Below are 20,700 nucleotides of genomic sequence, written 5' to 3'. Positions count from 1 at the left end.
AGGATGGTTTGGGCTGGAAGGGACCTTAGAGATCCTCTCATCCCACCCCTGCCATGGCAGGGACACCTTCCACTGTCCCAAGGTGCTCCAAGCCCTGTCCAGCCTGGCCTTGGGCACTGCCAGGGATCCAGGGATCCACAGTTGCTCTGGGCACCCTGTGCCAGGGCCTTACACCCTCCCAGGCAACAATTCCTAATTCCCAATCCCCAGTCTCCCATCCATCCCTGCCCTCTGGCAGTGGGAGCCATTCCCTGTGTCCTGTCCCTCCATCCCTTGTCCCCAGTCCCTCTCCAGCTCTCCTGGAGCCCCTTTAGGCACTGGAAGGAGCTCTGAGCTCTCCCTGGAGCCTTCTCCTCTCCAGGTGAGCACCCCCAGCTCTCCCAGCCTGGCTCCAGCCCTGGAACTGCTCCAATTCCTTCCCGTGCTGAGGAGCCCAGAGCTGCTCAAAGCACACTCAATCCTTTGAGCTCATGCTTCACCACCACAACTGCCCAGAACAGCAGCTCTGACCCTCTGCATCCTATCACACTCTGGAAGGTTGGATATCCAAAAATCTTACAATTTTCCCACCCCTTAAATTCCCACTTTTCCATGTCCTTACAGCTGTACCATTTACAGTGTTTCTGCTCCAGCCCTGGACACTCTTAGGCCAGCCAGCTGCTTTTTTTAACAGCACATCAGCAATTTAATTACAGCTCATAGACCTAGCATTTCATGTCCTACAGAGAAAGTTGGGCAGTTTTTAGGCATTATCTCATATTTTAGGCATCTCCTGCAGTTACCAATTTGCAGTTTGTAACTCCAGTAATCTCAATGTCTCAGGGAAAAAAAAAAAAAAAACTGAGGAAGGCCAACATTTCCTGATTAGGCTGCATCCACTAATTTACCAATCCTTCAAACATTACCCAAACACCAGCCACGTCATGGGCAGCAGCACCAGAGCTCCTGGAAAAAGCCAATTTGTTCCCCTCCCCAATCTTCCTTGGTTAATGATCAAATCTGTTTCCTTCCTTATCTCAATGCTGGCATTCTGCAAACAACAACCCTGGTGTTCATCTGGTGTCTCTCACTGGGAGCACTGGGGGAGAGGCTGTGTGAAATCAGAGCCCAAATTCCTATTTCTTTGAAGTCTGAAGCAGCAGCAACCCAAAGTCTGCAGCCCCAGGGAATCCGACTGGAAGTCCCATTCCCCAGACAAAGGTCTCCAGTGGGTTCCACTTAATCCACTTAACGCTCCCCCAGCTCTCTGCACACAGCCATGGGTTTTATTCTCATTTAAAAACCACTAAAAGTCATCATCAGCACACAGCAGAGGTCAGTGGGAGGGTTCCCTTTGATTCCAGCAGATCCTGAACCCCGGCGATGGCACAATAAAGTTGGGAGTTAATGGGTTGTGTCTCTTCCCATCCATCTTTTCTACACAGTGAATGATTTTACAAATAAAAGACATTTTTCTTCAATTATTTTACTCAATTATGGGCAGGGAGAGACATAAGAAAAGTTGATTCAAACACTACAGAATCAGTTCTGGGACACAAATTAAGTGTTTTCTATTTTATCCATATTTTTCTACCAACACTCAGCTCAGCACAACTGTGTAATCAGAAAGTCTGACACAAAACCAGCAGAAATAAAATTCCTTTGAGCTTTAGACAGCTTAATATCTTCATTTTTGGCTCTAAAAAAGCCGACTGAAAGCCAGTTCTGCCTTAAAACTCCGTGGCTTGATTTCCCGTGATTAGCACTGCAATTTGCTGCACAGTTATGCAAAAGTGCTAATCAAATTCACCTCTAAATGCTCCAGAATTGCTGCCCCAACCCATAAATGCTGAGCAGGTTTTTGCCTAAAAAAGTCCAAATTAGACCCCTGCACCGTGCACAAGACAAACAAGGAAAGGGTAAATTAGGAAAAACAAATGCCAGCAATTCCAGCAAAGCGCACACTGGATGGACAAAATCCTGCAGGCAGCAAAACATGGGTTGGAGTTGCCATGAAATTCACATTTTGGATGGCCCAGCTCAGACTCCAAAGGGGTTTTCCCATTTCCCACTGCTGGGATTTCCCACAGCACCATCCACAATGAAAAGCCAGCAGCACCAGCCCCGATTCCGGGAGGATTCACCCCCACCGTCCCACCCGTGTTTGATCCATCACCTGCCAGGTGATGCTCACATTCCCAGAGCTCCATCCCGGATCCAGCTCCCTCTCCTGGACACTCCCCATGCTCAGTCTCCGCATCACTCCAGGCTCCCTCTCCAGCACCTTTGGGGTGGGCTCATCCCCCATTTTCAGCTGCCACCTCCACCCACCCACCCCTCCCTGCTCCATCTCCTGAGGTTTCCTCCTCAGGCAGCAGTTCCTGTGCCGCTGGACACGGGGAAGAGCTGAAACCAAAGACAGAGACTGCAGAGGATTTCAGCAGCACTGGAGATGCCCAGATCCAGGAGGGGAAAGGGGAGGTTATTTATCAGCTTGTCATTGCTTCCTCTCTCTGAAGCCCAGAGAAACTGGAACCTTAAATTCAGTGTAACAGACCCTGCTGCCTTCTCCAGGAACATTCCCTCTGACCATGGCTTGGTCAGGGGGTAAAAAAGTGCCTTTTCCTTCAAAGCCTGTGCTCCTTCCTCTTCCTTAACCCTCACTCTGGAACCTCTCTCCCTGTGGCCTCGTGTTTGGGGATTTCTCTGCATCCTCCAGCTCAAACAACTTTGCTTCCACTTTGGGTGCCGACTGGCACCATCACCACCCTGCAGGGCTTGGGGCACACTGACTCACTTCTCCTTGCTCCTGGAGCTTTTCCCTGGCATTCTGCACCCCTCCAGCCCTGGCACAAGCCCCACCACGCTTCCACCACCCCTGGGCTCACTGCCTGTGCTTCCCACAGACAGTTCCAGGATTTGGGAGTGCCCAGCCCCGTGTTCCACCTGGATGTGCCATTCCTGGGGCTGTGCAGGTGGCAGGAACAGAGCAGCTCCAGGTCTGCCTCCCACTGCAGAGCCTCTGACAGCTCACATGGGAGCTGCCAGCTGAGCTTTACATAATACATGCAAATTACCAGGGCTGCTAATAGACCTTCCCTACTTAGCCTCACCTCGGAAGGTGCTTCACTGTACTTTTCCATTAACTCCCCCCCTCCACCTTCTCCTTCCCCTCCCAGCCTCCCCTGTCCCCCCAAACCCAGCGTGTTCCTTGTTCAGGCCCACACGGTACCAATAACCACCACCCATCCAAAGGGATTCGCTCCATCCAGATTTCCCTGGCACCTCAGCTCCTTTCCCTCAGTCCAGGCTCAGCCTGTCATGGTGGGAGAATGAGAGAATCCCATTCTTCATGCTCAGGAAAGATTTAAAGATGTGAAATCCAAAACTTTCCGGTCATATGGCTTCTTCTGTTCTCCCCCCCTCTTGTTAAAAGAGGTCTTAACTTTTCCTTAATGCCCTAACCACAAGAAGAACTGAACCAAGGACACAGAGCTTTGCCTGGAAACCAAACTACATTTTGCACACACACAAAAACTCAGCCTGGAGCAGTTTATCAAGTGCCCCTTTAACCCAACGAGGCATTTGAACAGGCCCTGAGCTGGGTGCTGCAAGCTGAGGTCGTACTGCTGGAAAGAAGAAAGAGCAGAATATTCCTGGTATTTTATTACCAGAGAAATGAATCAAATAAATTTCCAATTGATGAATTCCCCTGCAAAGTTTTGCAACACAGAAGCAACAACACCAGAGCACTGAGCAAAAGGGTGAAGCCAAGCACTCACAAAAAACACACAACAAAGTGCTCTGGTTTTTTACACCTTTTTTGTTTTCTTGCCTTTCACAGCCAAGCTGAAGACTTTGGGGTGGTTGCCTGGGTGGTTTGAAGTGCTTATCTCCCTGCTGCCTCCTTGTTTGAAAGGGTGTGGAAATAGAAAAAGCTTCCCTTTGGGTCTCAGGCTGTTCAAAACCACCCCAGCCCGCAGCTGGAGGATGCCCTTGGAAGATCCCTCTCCTCCAGAGGGGCTTTGGGCAAGGAGAAGACACGGAGAGACATTCCCTTCTCCACTTGGTTATTTTTTTTTTTCCCCATTCCAGGGGGATGCAGCTGCTCAGAGGACCCAGAGCTGATGTACCGCTGGTGCTGCACAGCCCTGCCAAGGAGCACTGAGCTGGAATAAAACCTCTCAGGCAGCAAAAGCGCCTGAAGATGTTCTCTAATCCTGACCAGGCAGGCTGAAAGCTACTGGGAGCCTTTGAATAAAACTGAGGGAAGGGAAAGCAGGGGAGATGGCAGAGAAAGAGAGGAGGAAGGACACCGGGGAGAGCCAGGAGCCTACAGGAAGCCAAACCCCCCGAGAGGGCTTTGGATTTCAGATTTAGGAAGAAGGAGCCTGAACCTCCTGTAGCTCTGGCGCTGGGGAAAGAAAATACTATTAAACAATACATAAGGAGAAGGAAGATAAACTGGATTTAAATAATAGCTTTTATTTCAAAGCTCTCCACAGAGCCTGGCTGAGATTGGGGATGGTGGTATCTAATTACCGAAATTTCTACTGCTGGAATCTGATGAGGGTAATCACCCAAAAAGAGCACTTAAAAATGATTTAGGAGGGTGAAGGGACCAAATAATGCACATTTGTTGTCGAGAGCTTTGGGACCAGCTATTTACCAGTAAGAGCACTTCCAGCAGGACCTCAAAGTATTTCTGGATTGCCAAAACACCGATCCCTGTCACAGGGAACACACGCACACAGGGCAAGACCAGGATGGAAAAGCTGCAAATCTAGGAGCAACATTTGGCCAAACCTCTGCCCTGCTCAGGTGAGACCCCACCTGCAGCCTCCAGCTCCAGGGTTCCACCACAGGGACGACCTGGAGCTGCTGGAGAGAGTTCGGAGGATGAGCAGAGGGATGGAGCAGCTCTGCTGGGAGAGCTGGGATTGTTCACCTGGAGAGAAGCAGCTCTGGGGTGACCTCAGTGTGGCCTTCCAGGACCTGAAGGAGCCACCAGGAAGCACAGAGAGACCATTGCCAAGGGACAGGACAGTGCTGTAAGGACCAAGCCTCACAGAGCCCTTCCAGCTGGATTCACTTTCCCTGCCCTCCCACCCCTGGCAGCAGCAGGTGGGGCTGGTCTCTGACCTCTCCAAACCCTCAGATCTTCTCCCACCTCCCATCTTCAACCTGCCTCTCACACAGCAGCTGCTTTGCCAGGGACTTCCCAGGCTTGGGCTGCTTCTGGAAAACCCCTTCAAAAGACACAAAAAAAGAAGGGGAGAGTAAAAGCAAAGGGGGAGGGGAGGGCACACAGAAGGACACTCCACACCTGCCTTGCTCTGCCTGTCCTCCTTCCACACAGGAAGACCCTCAGGGAAAACATCTCCCATACCTGCAGCAGGCAATGAACACCCCCTTGGGAATGGGGTGGGGGCAGGAAGGAGGTGACAAACCCTCAGAGCACACTTTGGGGTCACTGCACACCCCAAATGGTGTTTCTCTCCACCCCATCTTCAAGGTTCTTCACTCTCCCACCCAGGAGGGGAACAATCCCTCAGCTCCCAGAGCTGCGCTCCGATCACATTCCCCAACACCTTAACACAAATCCCCCCAAAAAAAGGAAAGGGAAAGGAAAGGGTTACACATAAAAGGGTGAAATGAAAGAAGGGGGGAAAACATCCCACGGCTGAGGAATGTCAAACTGTCACAACGGCATCAACCGTCTCCTCAGCGAGTCTGAGCCTCGGCGCGCGCGGAATCGCCGCGTCTGGGAGAAAAATCAGCTGTCACAGTAAATGCTTCCATCTCCACAAAAAAAACTGGAAAAGCAGCTTGGCACAGAATTGTTTTCTGCTGTTTCTAAAGCCAGGCACTCCAAAGAGATGAAAGGGCAAAGCCTCCTTCCCACTGGAGCATCCAGAGGGAATCTGCCTGCTCACGCACAACAAGCACCTTCCACCCCACAAATCCTGGTGGGGCACCTCTCCTGCACTTCCAGCCCCAGCAGTGCTGCCCATAGGAATCTCACCTGTCTCAAACCAGGCCCAGCTACCTGGCTTTGGGTCACTTGGCACCCCAAACCAGCAGCAGAACTCCCCAGGGCCTGAGCACAGCCAGGCACAAGTTGCACAACAAGCAGGTGAACTTTTCCTTTCCTCCACCTCTCCCCTCAACAAGGGACACAAACATTCTCCTGCCCTGCTCCTTCCAGCTTCAGTACCCCAAACTCTCCCTCTGCCACCCGACCCTCCAAAAGGTTTCATCCCCCCCCCACTTCCAGCCCTCCCCACTCCTCTCTCCCACTTGAAAAAACAGCCACAAAGAATTCTCCCTCTTTTTTTAGCACCCCACACTCACTCACCAACCCGCAAGCTCAGCTTCACCCTCTGGCTCAGCCCCTCCCAGCTCCTTTTCTCCTGCAGCCCATCAGTTTCAATCACTTCCACCTGTATCTCACCTGACCCCCCCCCCAATCAGATCCTTGTTCCCCACCTCGCTGCCCAGGTGTCCCACTCACCACAAGCTCCCACACCTCTGATTTCCACCCATTCCCACCCCTGCAGCCAGCCCCTGCTCCCTTCCCACACCCGCTTTGGTGTGGCACATTTATCACCCCAAATCCACCCCCGGGAAGCAGCAGCCTCCACCGAAGGCACAGCAGAGAGCACTAATCAGTTTCTCATAAGGAAACTGCAAACTGAGCCACGGGAAACTCAGCAGCCTGGATTTACACACGGGGGAATATCGGAATCGCTTTCATTTTGACTGAAAGAGTCATAACCTCGCATTTCACTGAGAGCTGAAACCAAACTAGAACCAGAGCACGTGTCAAAGCCATACGAAACTACAACTTCTGCATGGTTTTGATGCAAAATAATCTAAGCAGGCTGGCAGGCTACAAATTCTAACGATTCTGTGGACAAATCTGGGGCAAGTTTAGAATTTGTACTGTAGTGTGTTACTTGTCAGTTTTGGTTTCACTGTAAATATTTTTAAGCGGAGCACCAGTGGGCTCTGAGCACAGCTCTCAGTGCCAAAGCAGGAGGCAAACGAGCACGGCAGAGGCTGGAAACTGCTTTCACTGTGGAATATTTTAAGGTCATGTTGACTCTAGGTCCTGGCTGTTGGTGGTGTTGGCACCCAGGGATGGCATCTGTCCCTGCAGTCCTGCTGCTGCACAAGACAAAGAGTTCCTCTCTTGCACTGTGAGCGCACAGCTTCAAGGGAAAGGATGAGCAGCTCTGCTGAGAGGTACCAGCCTCGTGGTGCGAGCAAACATCTCCTTCCAGCCCCACCAACCCAATCCACCAGGGACGTGGGAGCGGGAAAGAAGAGAACCATGGAATATGCAGAGCTGGAGAGGACCCACAATGATCATAAAATCATAGAATATTCCCGAGTGGGAGGGACCGCAAGGATCGTGGAGTCCACGCTGTTCCCCTACGGGCCATCCCCAAGGCTGTCACCACGTGCTCGGGGAGCGGTGTCCAAGGGCTCCTCTGGCTCATTCCCCTGGCTCCTCTCGCTCATTCCCCGGGGAGCCTGCTCAGTGCCCCACCACCCTCGGGGGGACGGGGGAAACCTTTCCCCGCTCTCCCCCAGCCCTCCCTGGCACAGCTCCAGCCGTTCCCCGGGCGCCGCTCGGGGACACCGCGGGGGCAAGCAGCGCCCGCCCGGCACTCACAGTACAGGAAGGCAATGGAGCGCAGCAGCACGATGCGGGTCAGCCAGAAGGTGCCCGGGGAGAGCGGCGAGGCCGCGGAAGCGAGCCGGGGCTCGGGGGAGGCGGCGGGGGCCGCTCCGGGAGCTGCAGCCGGGGCTCCGGGCCGGGCCGGGCGGCGCTGCCGCAGCCCCGCGCTGGGCGCCGCCATGTCGGGCACAGCGAGCATGTGCGGCCCGGCGGGGCGGGCCGTGAGGGGACACGGCGGGGACGGGCAGAAATTACGGGGAAAAATGGGGAAAAACGGGCAGAAATGGGGAGAAACGGGGAGAACGCTCTGCCAGGCGGGGCCGCCGTGTCGCGCGCAGCGAACATGTGTGCGGCCCGGCGGAGCGGGATGTGAGAGGACACGGCGGGGACGGGCAGAAATTACAGAAAAAATGGGGAAAAACGGGCAGAAATGGGGAGAAATGGAGAGAAAGCGCTGCAAAGCGGGGCCGCCCTGCCGGGCACGGCGAGCGTGTGCGGCCCCGGCGGAGCGGGACGTAAAGGGACACGGCGGGGACGGGCAGAAAGTCGGGGCAAAACGGGCAGAAATGGGGAGAAACGGGCAGAAATTACGGGAAAAACAGGCAGGAGTGGGGAGAAACGGGCAGAAATTACGGGGAAAACAGGCAGGAGTGGGGAGAAACGGGCAGAAATTAGGGGGAAAACGGGCAGAAATGGGGAGAACGCTCTGCAAAGCGGGGCCGCCCTGCCGGGCACGGCGAGCGTGTGCGGCCCGGCGGGGCGGGCTGTGAGGGGACACGGCGGGGACGGGGAAAAATAGAGGGAAAACGGAGAGAATTCTTTGCGAACCGGCGAGAAAATGCCAGGTTTTATTTGGAAAATAAGAGAAAAGAGGCGGTCAGCGCGGCTGCGGAGGTGTGAGAGGGCTGGAGCAGCTCTGTGATGAGGCTGCGGGAGCTGGGGAGCAGGGAAGGCGAGAGGGGATCCCATGCGTCCAAATATTTCCAAGGGGTTTTGGAGGATGATGCCGGGCTCTGTTCGGTGGTGCTCAGTGACAGGATGAGGAGAGATACCCTAAGGTAAATCAGAATCCAAATCGCAGAATATTCTGGTTTGGAAGGGACTGCCCAGGATGATCGAGTCCCCTCAGTGAATGGCTCACGTTGAATCCACAGCCTTGGAGCTGTCAGCACCATGCTCGGACCGGCTGAGCTCAGGACAGATTAACACCACAAATTCCACCTCAATTTACAGAAAAACTGGTTTCCATGGAGGTGGCAGGGCCGTGGAATAGGGAGGGTGTGGATCTCCCTTTCTGGAGACATCCCAAACCCACCTGGACACATTCCTGTGTCACCTGCTCCGGGTGACCCTGCCTGGGCTGGGGAATTTAAGTTCATTTTCAGTCCAATTCCCCAGGTTTTCCTCATAGAATCACGGCATGGTTTGGGTTGGGAGGCACCTTAAAGCTTAATCGGTTTCAATTTTAGGCACCTTCCACTGTCCCAGGTTGCTCCAAGCCCTGTCCAAACTGGCCTTGGACACTCCCAGGGATTCAGGGGCAGCCACAGCTGCTCTGGGCATTCCATCCCAGTCCCTTCCACCCTCACAGGGAAGGATTTCCTCCTAAAATCCCATCTAAATTCACTGTTTGTGATGCCACCATGATTTTTATTTAAAATAATTTACAGACGTCAAACACTTGGCTGCGTGGAGGTCATAAATAATATTTTTGAGCATAAACATACATTGAGTATCCCCTTAGTAAACACCTCGGTGCTGGTCGCTGAGAAAGCATCTGCTATCAGGTGTAACATTATTCAACACTTCCCAGCCTCTAAACCAGTCCCTTCTAAATGCCCCTTTTGTTTTTCCAGTTTCCCATCACTGCTGTTTGCATTGTTCTCCTTAGGGGAAAAAAAAATAGAAAAAATGCCACATAATGGTGCATTGTATAGGGAAGGAAAAATCAGCTGTTTGTTAAAGGCCACTGGAATACTGCAGTTCTGGATCTGCCACGAGGTTTGGAGAGGAAAATTTAAACAGACGGGAGCTAATGGTTTTCTTTGTGGGGTCTTTTACAGCAAATTCCACATTAAACGGGGGTGTCTGTAAAACAAGCTGGATAAATGAGGGAATTACTGCGGGAAAGTGGAGGGTTTAGGCTAAAGTTTAGCAAAAAAGGAAGAGTAATTGGGGCTGGGAGGCGAGGTTTTCATGGCCGAGGGGCGCTTTGAGATGTGCCACATCGTGGACCAGGAGCACCTTCCAACAAGACGAGCTGCAAATTTTAAGCCTAAACCAGCAGAAATGTGTTGTTACTAAAAAGGACTCAATTCTCATAACAGGCAGTGGAAGCATTTCCTGGCTTTCCTGGAAGATGATTCAGGCTAGAAAGAAAAACATGTGAAAAACCAGTAGTTGATCAGGACACCAAATTACGTCTTTTCTGTCCCAAATACGACTCGAGGATCTTTGTGTGTCCCTCCCAGCTCAGATATTCTGTGATTCCACGAATCCCCTTGCAGGGACCATCACCTGTGCTGGCTTTTCTGCTCACTTCTCGATTTCTTTTTTTTATTTTCACCTGGCGACTCGAGGAAAGAAAACAGTGCAAACCCCGAGCAAAAATAACTCGGATGAAGTACGTGAGAGCGAGGTTTGGAGCCTTTCAAGCCTCCAGGGGAAGGCGATTCATGAATGCCAGGCGGGCGGGGGCATCACTGATGCTCATCTTCATTCACCAAGCCACCCCCAACGCCACGTCCCCTATTTTGCTGTGTTCCAAACCAGCTGCAGGAGTGCCAGGGGAACAAGCCTTTACTGTCACAGCAGCCAGCAGCTGTCCCCAGCAGCACCCCAACCCCGCTGGCTGGCCCTGGCACCCAAAATCGCTCTGTGTTCATTCAGCTCTGGCCTTTCTCCCCTCTGGCTGCCAGGATTTGGGTTGAAAGGGAGCAGAGAAAGCTGAGATCAGGAGCTCAGGAGGCAGCATGAGCACGGGGGGCTCCTCTGAAGGGAACAGACAGTCAGCTGTGGATAATGCAGGCACACACCGAGCACTCAGCTGTGCTTGCTGGAGGGGACATGGGCACCTCACAGAGAATTCGGGAGCTTCCTTCTGCCAATCCATTTTTTTTTCCAGCAGTAATAATTCTTCCCTTTAAAATCCTCAATTTTCCCTGTGGAAATCTGAACTTTAACTCCAGGATTAAGGCTGGAAAGGATTTTTAGAGGAAGAATCACCTTTTTTTCTCATGTATTTGTGCAGGTTAATGAGGAGGGGCTGGTTCAGAAGAGGGATCCTTACGTGGTACCATAGGACAAGCAATTAATAATCACAATAATTGTAATTGATCATAATAATCCCCATTATTTTGAAAAGATGCCATCCAGGCTGTGCTGTGCAGGAGGAAAGAAGAGATCCTTTGCCAACACCTCACCTGGCATTTAATGTGCAATTCATACATGGGTGGGTTTTGATCCTGCAAAAACATTTTTGGTTTTTTGTTGGGATCTTCAAATACTTGAAAAAATAGCAAATAAACTTTATGCAATAAATTTTGACTTTAAAAACTGACATCAGATGTCCTTTTTCTTTGGTATCCACCGCTCAAACCTAGAAGAGGATTTAGGAATCCCAGGCGCTCCTCTCCACTTGCATTCCAAGCAGGAAAGAGAGAAATCAGTGGAGTCCTGCCCAGTGCAGGTGTGCAGAGGTTTTTTATCTACACCAGGTAAATATTCATGTTGGAAAAATGCTGCTGCAGGTCACAGAGTTGTGGGATTGGGATGGAAAAGCCCCCTTGGATCATCCAGTGCCAAGGCCACCCTAACCCATGTCCCCAAGTGCCACAGCCACACGAGCTTTGGGTGAGGCAAGGCCCATTTTGTGTGAACAAAAGGCAAATTTTGGACCTGAAGTGACCTGCAAGGAATGGATCTGCATAAATTTGGCCTTAAAATTGCATGAGCAGGCAGCAGAGCCTTCTCAAGCACCCAGTGTGGAATGGGACCCAACACTATTGTCCACCTTGGGGGCGAAGCTCGTTTTAATTGAAATTAATAGAAATTACCACCCGTCTTTTTATTCCTTCTGTTCAGATAGCAGGAGTTTTTCTGGAAAGGCTTGAACATTGTTTCACAGCAGCCTCAGATCTGCCACGTTCTTGGGGCTGAGCATTAATCCTGCAGGTGTCAAAGGCTGATTTTAACACCACAGGTTCCTCTTATCTGATCAGGGTTTGTTTTTAATTCCCCATAAAGCTCTTTCTCTTTGCTCCTTGGAATTCCCATGTGCAATCTGCTGGCAGGTCAAAGGAGGCCATAAATAAATGGGATAAATGAGAACTTTCCCCCTTGGTCAGATGAAGGATGGAGCCCAGTTTGGGAGGAACACGGCCTGTGTGTGCATCCCAGAGCACATCCACGGGCTCCAGAGATTCCACGTGCTCTCATCCTCTAAAAATGCCTTCCCTGGCTGCCACTGGAAAGGAAATTTTTCCTTCCTGGCACGAGCAGGGCTCTGCCTGCTCTGGAGCCAATGCACACACGCTCTTACTCCTGAAGGAGGAAGGGGTATGGAACAGAGGAATGGGACGGGAGGTGGAGCAGCCTCCATCCCACTGGGGTGCTGAGGATTCCCAAGTGGGAATGTGATGGAGCCAGGCACACAGACCTTGGATTTACTGCCTGATTCCCAGAAACACTGGCTGAGCTGGCCAGGAACTTTCTTGGAGGCCACGTCAGAAAATGAAGCAATATCCCAAATATCAGCCTCTGCCGTGCCCACTCCATCAGGAAGAGCTGGATGTGTTCCCCCAAATCCTTGCTAAACTGGGTGCACTGGGCAGCAGGAACCTGGGTTGTTCCCTCCCAAATCTGCACCCTTTTCCTGGGAATGCTGATGTCAGGGCCTGCTGTGTCCAGCCAGGATGACACAGCCTGTGGGATCCTGCCCTCTGCTCCAGCCGGTGCCCATCCCTGGGCAAACATCCCCATCCTTTGTCATACAAAAATCCGGCCACGACCCCGCAGGACAATCGGCCCCACTTGAACCCACTTGTTCCCTGAGCATTATCTCATCCCATTTCATGGATGAGTGAACTGCTCAGGAAACCAGAGCTCCTGAGCACCTCCAGGTGCTCCAGCTCCCTCCTTTCCCTGTGTTCTGGCTGTGTGAGGCCAGGGAATTGTGCTCCATCCCCCGAGGAGGGACACGGGAACACGGAATGGTTCGTGCGGGATCACGGACGTGCGGCAGGACACGTTCCCTGCCCCGCTCCCAGGAACGGCCTCATCCCCCAGCCCATCTCTGGAATAAGAGGAAACAACCACCCAAAGTCACCTTCCTCCTTCTACCTGTGCTGGACAAAGAGGAATTCAAGCCTGTGGGCTGGGAAATGCAATTCCCTGCCTCAGGCAGGGCTGGGGAGCCCTGGAAGGCAGCAGCGAGCAGGGAAGAAAACCAAAGTCTGTAATTCCTCCTGTCCTTGGGGGCTTCTTTTGCAGGAATCTTTGGAGCTGAAGACAGGGAGCAGAAAAAAGAGGTTCTTGTTCCCATTCCTACCTCCAAAACTCCTGAGCATCCCACAAATCCCTTCCCAGCCTCAGTCACGCACTGAAGCTGGGATCTTCCGAGGAAGGAGCTCCACAGGAGGGGCTGGATTGGGCAAAAATGGACTAAAAATAATTATTATTGCTTGGACTCACCCCTGGCTAAAACAGGTGAAACACTGGAATTCTGTGAGTCAAGGTAAATTGCCCAATGAGACAGGATTTATAGGAATATGCATTAATTATGTGCCACAGGAGAGGGGGAGAAAAGATTTTCCCAAGTGTCCAACAGCACTGCAAAGTCACCAATCCATAGCCCAGGGAAACATAAACTCATCCCCAATCTCATTAAAATTTAGAAGAAAATTTCAGTTATTCAATTAGCAAGTCCAACGCATTTAGTTCGCCTTGAGCCTTGAAATAATTTTTTTTTAAGACGCTTTGAAAATTGTATTTCAAGTATGTCAGGCGGTAACTCTGCAAACAGAAAGCTGAAAACTGGAAAAATTACAGTTTGGGGTTTAAAAAAAAATAAAATTAAATCCTGCTTTGCCATTTGAGAGAACAAATTAATTTTCACATAGAAAGCAGACGGATGTTTGGGCACATTTAAACACATTTAAATTCAAAGCATACGGTTTATTTATTACACATCACAGTAATTAAACACAAACCACCATGTTCCCGGTACTTTTTAAACGCTGGAATGCTTGAAGCCCAATTTCTTATTTTTCCCCTATCAATCTTATACGTGACCCTCTATTTTTCCGGCGGGAAGTAGCAGATGAAATGTGAATTTGGGGAGCTGCTTTTATTTCCCCCCCACCCCCCAGTCGCAATTAGAAGGCTGAATTCCGCGGATAATTAGAATCAAATGCTCCAAAGAAATGCTGGAAGAGCAGGGCTGGCTCGGAAAGGGACAGATTTTGGGGGTCACCCTCCCTTTTTTCCCCCATCCAAAGGCTCACCCCGAGGTGCCGCATCCTCCTCCGGCCGGGACCTCCCTGGCGCTTCCCGGTGCTCGGGATGGAGCCCGCTGCGGGAAGGCTGCGGGAAGAGAGGAGGGACAGTCGGGGAGGGGACACGGAGGGTCTCGTGTCGCTTTCTTCCAGCGATTCCCCGATTTCCTCCGTTCCTCGCCCGTTGGGAGAGAGCGGGGCCGAAGCGACGCGCTCGGGGCTGCGGGAGCGCACGGCCCGCGGGCACCGGGGATCGGCTGCGGGGGACACTCAGGGAGCTCTGCCCTCCCGGCCACGCACCGAGCGCCCCAAAAACCCCTGGAAAAGGGGGTTTGAAGTAACCGGCGGTGCCACAGCCGGAAAAGGACCCGGCCGCTCCATCCCGCACCCGCTGCCCGCTACCCCGGCCGCACACCGGAGCGTGAAACACATCCCCACCGGCGGGGGGTCCCCGCCAGTACCGCGCGGCGGTGAAGCCCCCGGACGACTTGCAGCGGAAAAAGCACAGAGGAGCCGAAAGAGGCAGCCGGAACAGCGGCGGGTGCGCATCCACCGGGCCCGGGCGGCAGCGGAGCCCTCAGCGGGGCTCTCGGCGGCACCCGCGGCCGGCGGCGGCTCCGGCCGGCGGAGCGGCAGCTCTGAGGCGGCGGGCGGGCGGTCACGGGCCCGCCGCCCGGAGCCACGCCCCTTATGCAAATCCCCGCGCCCTCTCGGCCAATGGCGAGCGGCGGCGGAGGCGGGGCCGCTCGCCCTGCCCTTAAAGTAACTTGTTGCCAGGGGCCCCGTTTCGCACTGGACGTGGAGCGCGGCGCGGGCAGCGCGGGGCCCCGGCGGCGGCAGCACCGGCTGCGGAGCGAGGGGGGAGACGCGGATTTTTGAGCTGAGTTTTGAGCGTTTCGTGTCTTTTTTTTTTTTTTTTTTTTTTTTTTTTTTTTTTTTTTTTTTTCCCCCATTCTAGAGCTTCTTGCTTGTGCTCGCTTTCCCGCGGCGCCCCGCGGAGGGTGCGCGCCCCCTCCACCACCACCACCACCACCCCCCGCCAGCCCCGGGCGGGCACAGCGCGCGGCCGGCCCGGCTCTGCCGCCCGCCGATGCTCGACATGACCGAGGAGCACGACAAAGCGCTGGAGGCTCCGTGCAGCCCCGCGGGCACCACCAGCTCCATGTCCCACGTGGACTCGGACTCGGACTCGCCGCTCTCCCCCGCCGGCTCCGAGGGGCTGGGCTGCGCCCCCGCGCCCGCCCCGCGCCCGCCGGGCGCCGCCGCGCTGGGGGCCAAGGTGGACGCGGCCGAGGTGGACGAGCGCTTCCCCGCCTGCATCCGCGACGCCGTCTCGCAGGTGCTCAAGGGCTACGACTGGAGCCTGGTGCCCATGCCCGTCCGCGGCAACGGATCGCTCAAAGCCAAGCCGCACGTCAAGCGGCCCATGAACGCCTTCATGGTGTGGGCGCAGGCCGCCCGCAGGAAGCTGGCGGACCAGTACCCGCATCTGCACAACGCCGAGCTCAGCAAGACCCTGGGCAAGCTCTGGCGGTGAGTCCCGACCCGCGCGGATCCCCCGCGCCGCCTCCTCCGCGGGGCTGCGCGGCCGGACTCCCCCTGCCAGCGCTTCTGCAAGGCTCCTGCCCGCTTTGTTTTTGTTCGTCTCTGTTTCTCGGGGTTCTCGGAGCCTTTCGAAGGGAGCTGCCATCCCCTTCCCCGAGCATCCCGGCGCGCTGCGAAGGACTCGGCGGTCCCTGCTCCGAAAAATCCCCCGAGCAGGGGCTTTGGGCACCCTCGCTCCTGCCAGGGGTGGATTTTCCCTGCTCCGCCACGGAGATGCACAAGCCCTTCCCTTGCCTGCGGCTGCTCCATCCCCACGCGATGAGACTTTTTTAATGACTTGTTTTATGGCTTTTCCAATTTTTTTTTTTCCTTTTGGCTCGCTTGATGCTTTACAAGCTATAAACGCTGCTAAACTCATTTTTAGCAGTTATTTTAACGAGCTTCCTAATTTCCCTGCTTATCTGCTCAGTGCTGCCCGGGGATGCAAACTTTTATTTGCTGAGCAGCGTCCGAACCCCCTTTGCTTTCCAGGGCTCTTCCACGAGCCACGTTTCTCCCTGTGGTTTATCCCATGGTGTCTGCCTGTACCCAATTCCCATCTTTCCTGCATGCTCGGGCCAGCGATGCTCCCGCTGCGGTTTGAGCCTCTCCAAGAGTTTGCAAAGAGAGGTGTGGGCAGGGGGCAGAGAGTTTGGGAAGCAAAAATCCCATCCCTGGTGCCTTGGTGGTTTTTTTGTAAGCACCAAACAAAGCTGGAAATGTTTGTGGCGGTGAGGGGGTGGCATTTGCAGGGCAAACGTGGGAATTATATTTTGTAATTGTGTTAGAAATGTGGAAGGGGGATTTTGTTTTGCCTGGTTACTCCTGTCTATAGTGGTTGGGTTTTTCACGCTGCTGTAGTTGGTATTTTAATCCATTTTCTTGCCGTGGATTTTAACTCCTTTTTACCACAGCAAATTAATTTTGTAGTTAGCTTGCTGAGTGCATGAGAAGTGGGGACGTGCGCGTCTAAAAACAAGAAGAAAACTTCTAAGGAAAAAAAATCCTAATTTTGGCTTCTTTTTTTTTTTCCCCCTCTCTTCCTTATTAAAACAACCAACCCCCACCAAAACCAGCTTGTTGAGCGAAAACGAGAAACGTCCCTTCGTGGAGGAAGCCGAGCGGCTCAGGGTGCAGCACAAAAAGGATCACCCGGATTACAAATACCAGCCCCGGAGGAGGAAAAGCGTCAAAGCCGGGCAGAGCGACTCGGACTCGGGGGCTGAGCTCAGCCACCACGCCGGCACTCAGCTCTACAAGGCCGACACGGGGCTGGGGGGCATGGCCGACTCCCACCACCACGGGGACCACACAGGTAAAGGGCAGCATTCCCGCTGATCCCTGTGCCTTGGGGGGTGGGATGGGATGGGATCCCGCTGCTTCCCACCGCGCAGAGCCCAAGGCAGGAGATGTTGTCCCAAGAGCTGTGCTTGGGAGCATGGCCGTGATTTTCCTTAGTGAGTGCTCGTAGAGCTGCCTGTGCCGTAGGGAATGCCAAAGCACCGGGATCCCGGTCTCCCTGGATGGGGAGAGTGACTTATTCTGGGCTAATTATTTGTGTGATGGGATAATAAGGGTGCCTGGGGAGCAGGGTCCTTGGGGCAGAGCTTCCCAGCACCGGGAATTGGCGTGCTGATTCTGGAGCGCTGGGAACATCCTGCAGCCTCAGACCCCGCTGGGATCGCAGCCCTGGGTCCCTCGGCAGCCCGCAGGGAGAGGATGAGCTCCATCATGGGCTTCACCCTGTGAATGCACCCCCTGGTGCTGCCAGGGTGTCCCAGGGTGATCCTGATGGGCACAGCGTGCTCCCAGCTTCATCCCATGTCCCGAGTGGGAGGCTCGTCCCAGGGGGGACGTGGTCACAGGGGTGGACATCCCCCGTGTCCGACACGGCGCCGCAGGTTTAAATCCCCAAAGGGAGCAGTAACAGACAGGTGAAACACGTTTATTGAATGGTGTTCTGTGTGGAGTTGGGTGTTCTGTGGTCACTGCTGAAGCCTCGCTGTCCCTTCATCCCCAGGCCAGCCCCACGGACCCCCCACGCCGCCCACCACCCCCAAAACCGACCTGCACCACGGCAGCAAGCAGGAGCTGAAGCACGAGGGCCGGCGCCTGGTGGAGAGCGGCCGCCAGAACATCGACTTCAGCAACGTGGACATCTCGGAGCTGAGCAGCGAGGTCATCAACAACATGGAGACCTTCGACGTGCACGAGTTCGACCAGTACCTGCCCCTGAACGGCCACGCGGCGCTGCCGGCCGAGCACGGCGCCAACGCCGCCTCCTACGGCGCCTCCTACGCGCACTCGGGCGCGGCCGCGCAGGTGTGGACTCACAAGAGCCCGGCCGCGGCCTCGCCGGCGGCGGCCGAGCCGGGCCAGCAGCGGCCTCACATCAAGACGGAGCAGCTGAGCCCCAGCCACTACAGCGAGCAGCCCCACGGCTCCCCGGCGCACTCCGACTCCTACGGCTCCTACGGCGGCCAGGCCTGCGCCACCTCGGCCGCCCCGGCCGCCGCCGCCGCCTCCTTCTCCAGCTCGCAGTGCGACTACACGGACCTGCAGAGCTCCAACTACTACAACCCCTACCCCGGCTACGCCTCCAGCCTCTACCAGTACCCCTATTTCCACTCCTCGCGCCGCCCCTACGCCACCCCCATCCTCAACGGGCTGTCCATCCCGCCGGCGCACAGCCCCACCGCCAACTGGGAGCAGCCCGTCTACACCACGCTGACCAGGCCTTAAGGGATTCCCGGAGCCTCCCGAGGCTTCCCTGGAATTATGCACTAATGAAGGAATGAGGAGGAAGAGCGTGGAGTGTTCCAAAGTGCCTCCTGAGCCGCTGGGAACTTTCTGCTGGTCGCCGCCTTGCTTCGAAACTCCCCGAAAGGACAGAGCTCTATTTTTTTTTTCTTTGATCCGTAGGGTTTAAGAAATTCAAAAAACTAAAAAAAAAAAAAAAAAAAACCCAAACAAAAACAAAAACCAACCAAACAAAGGACAAAAAAATTAAAAACAAAAGAGGGGGAAAACAAACAAACAAAAGGAAAAGGACCGGCGATGCCTTTTGAGTAAATGAAGGACAAAATGTTGGACTGAGCCGAACTCGCTCGGCCTGGAAGTTTGGCCAAGTGCAAAACGTGGAGCAGGGGTGGAGAGAAAATGGGGGGGAGACAAAACAACAACAAAAAAGCTGTTTGAGACTTTCAGGGTCTATTGCAATGTGAGGAACGGACCAACCTTGAGGGCAGGAACTCACTGGGACCAACAGGGATGAGCCCCAAAATCCCAGAAAAATCCCGTGGGAAGAGTCTGATGGGACCAACCAGTTCAGTGTCTGTAGTGTTTGTTGATTTATTTTTTTTATTTTTTTTTAGTCAGGAGTTCTTCTAAGCAAGGTTTGGCTGTAATTAACATTTTGTTTTGGTTTTTGTTTTTTGTTTTTGGAAGCTTCAAATGTTTTTGGTTGTTTTGGTTTGTTTTTTTTTTTTTCTAATCTGTTAAATATGTATTTATGTTCTGTATTATTTTGTCTTTTAATTAATGAAGTCATTTTGTGCAAAACGAAAAAAAAGTAGAATTTTTAAAAGATTTTAAAGACGGGGAGGAGCCTAAAAAAATAGTGGAGATGATACAATAAACTGGTGTTATGAGTCTATAGATTTTCCTTGGTTTTTGGGTTTTTTTCATTTTGGGACCGCTGCAGGAGCCGTGCTGGAGAGAGGGACTGAAGGAATCCGCCTGGAAACTCCAATGGGAATGTCAAATAACGAGGGGGGGAATTACTAATTCAATTGGGAGGCTCAAATGCTGCCTGAAAAGGGCAGGTGATTTTCTGGCCACCTGTTTTGGGCTGTTAAAATCGGATTTCAGGAGTCTTCGGAGCCTTTCAGAACCAGGACTACTTTAAAGGAGCTGTAATTCCATGAGAAACCGTCGACTTCTGCTTTAATTTTGGCTTCTAGGGACCAGATATCATCCATCAAGCTGTGAAACTAAAATCTCCTCCACTAAAAAAATGGGTTTAGGGTACTTAGTTTTTAGACTAATATTTCATTGATATATTTCTACTTCTTCCATTGTATGCTGAGCATATAAATAACCATCTATTTTATGGGAACTCGTGCCTTTAAAAGCCTTTGTAAATCTAAACCCACCTTTCAGAGGTTATTCATCTTTTTACCTTTTCTACGTTTTCCTACTCTTTTTTCTAAAAAATATTTTTTTGCATATTTCCTTTCGTGGGGAGGTGGGGAGGGACACGCTGGGCTGGGGGAAAAGACAAAAAAAGCTCATTTTTATGCAATCTATTTTTCTGTATAAAGTTTGAAAGACTTTTGGTTGTTACTGATCTGTTCTCTTCACTCGCTTCTGACTAAGCAATGCTAACTTTTGTACAGATCCATTTGATAAAATTAAAAAGTGCTTTTTATCAAGGATGTGTTCTGTTTTCTTTCTGCTTGAGCCTATTTTCTGTTCTGGGAAAAAAACCTGGGAAAACAGCTTGGAAGGCGACGGAATCTTCAGAATAAAATATTTTCATCAAGGATTTATTTCCCTTTTAGTCTGGATTATTTTTTTTCCTCGCTCCTTTTTCCCTGCGCTTTGTGTCTTACTCTTGAGTTTTTGGGTTTTTTTCGAAATACAGATAAATTAATTTGATTCTTCCTTTAAGAAGGGCATTTCCATGCCCATAATCCTGAGGATTTCCGAGGATTTCAGACTGCTCACACGAGGCCGGCTTTGCAAGGTTTTAGCCCCAGCTGATTTTCCTCCTGTAGGAAATTTACAGGAAGAAATTCCCTTTTCTGCTTGGTAAATAAATCCCTCTGAGTTAGGAGAGCAACCAAATTACACGTTGCACATCAGGCTTGGTGTATTCCTTTTTTTCAACACGGTCATTAACGTTGTTACATTTTTAACTTTTATTTTGGTTTCTTGCAGCAAACATTCCCTCTG

General features: G+C 52.6%; 2 protein-coding genes and 1 long non-coding RNA gene across 6 annotated transcripts in view; 1 reads left to right on the top strand and 2 right to left on the bottom strand.

Annotated features, from left to right (window-relative positions):
* LMF1 (lipase maturation factor 1) overlaps nt 1-7,880 on the bottom strand; it is a 146,860-nt gene extending 138,980 nt beyond the window's left edge. Inside the window, exon 1 of one of the 4 annotated variants that reach the window (XM_068207261.1) lies at nt 7,661-7,880. In XM_068207261.1, coding sequence (XP_068063362.1) covers nt 7,661-7,865 — 205 coding nt within the window. In that variant the 5' untranslated portion in view covers nt 7,866-7,880. Of the gene's footprint in view, nt 1-6,337; nt 6,428-7,660 lie in introns of those variants that run through there. The other 3 variants (XM_068207260.1, XM_068207264.1, XM_068207263.1) reach the window with 3 other exon arrangements.
* A 5,939-nt stretch (nt 7,881-13,819) lies between these two features.
* LOC137483850 (uncharacterized) lies at nt 13,820-14,739 on the bottom strand. Its single transcript, XR_011004666.1, has 2 exons — nt 14,599-14,739; nt 13,820-14,248 (listed from the first exon to the last, which is right to left on the bottom strand). It is a non-coding gene; the product is annotated as an uncharacterized lncRNA (long non-coding RNA).
* Nucleotides 14,740-15,195: 456 nt separating this feature from the next.
* Nucleotides 15,196-18,677, top strand: SOX8 (SRY-box transcription factor 8). Its single transcript, XM_068207259.1, has 3 exons — nt 15,196-15,693; nt 16,821-17,059; nt 17,765-18,677. The coding sequence occupies exons 1-3, from the start codon at nt 15,251-15,253 to the stop codon at nt 18,484-18,486; spliced, it is 1,404 nt and encodes a 467-aa protein (XP_068063360.1). The 5' UTR covers nt 15,196-15,250; the 3' UTR covers nt 18,487-18,677.
* Nucleotides 18,678-20,700: the final 2,023 nt, after the last annotated feature.

Source organism: Anomalospiza imberbis, chromosome 16 (genome assembly GCF_031753505.1).
Source record: "Anomalospiza imberbis isolate Cuckoo-Finch-1a 21T00152 chromosome 16, ASM3175350v1, whole genome shotgun sequence".
Classification (NCBI taxonomy): Eukaryota; Metazoa; Chordata; class Aves; order Passeriformes; family Viduidae; genus Anomalospiza; species Anomalospiza imberbis.
The sequence above is the reverse complement of the archived record's forward strand: the minus strand, read 5'-3'. Positions and strand labels throughout refer to the sequence as shown.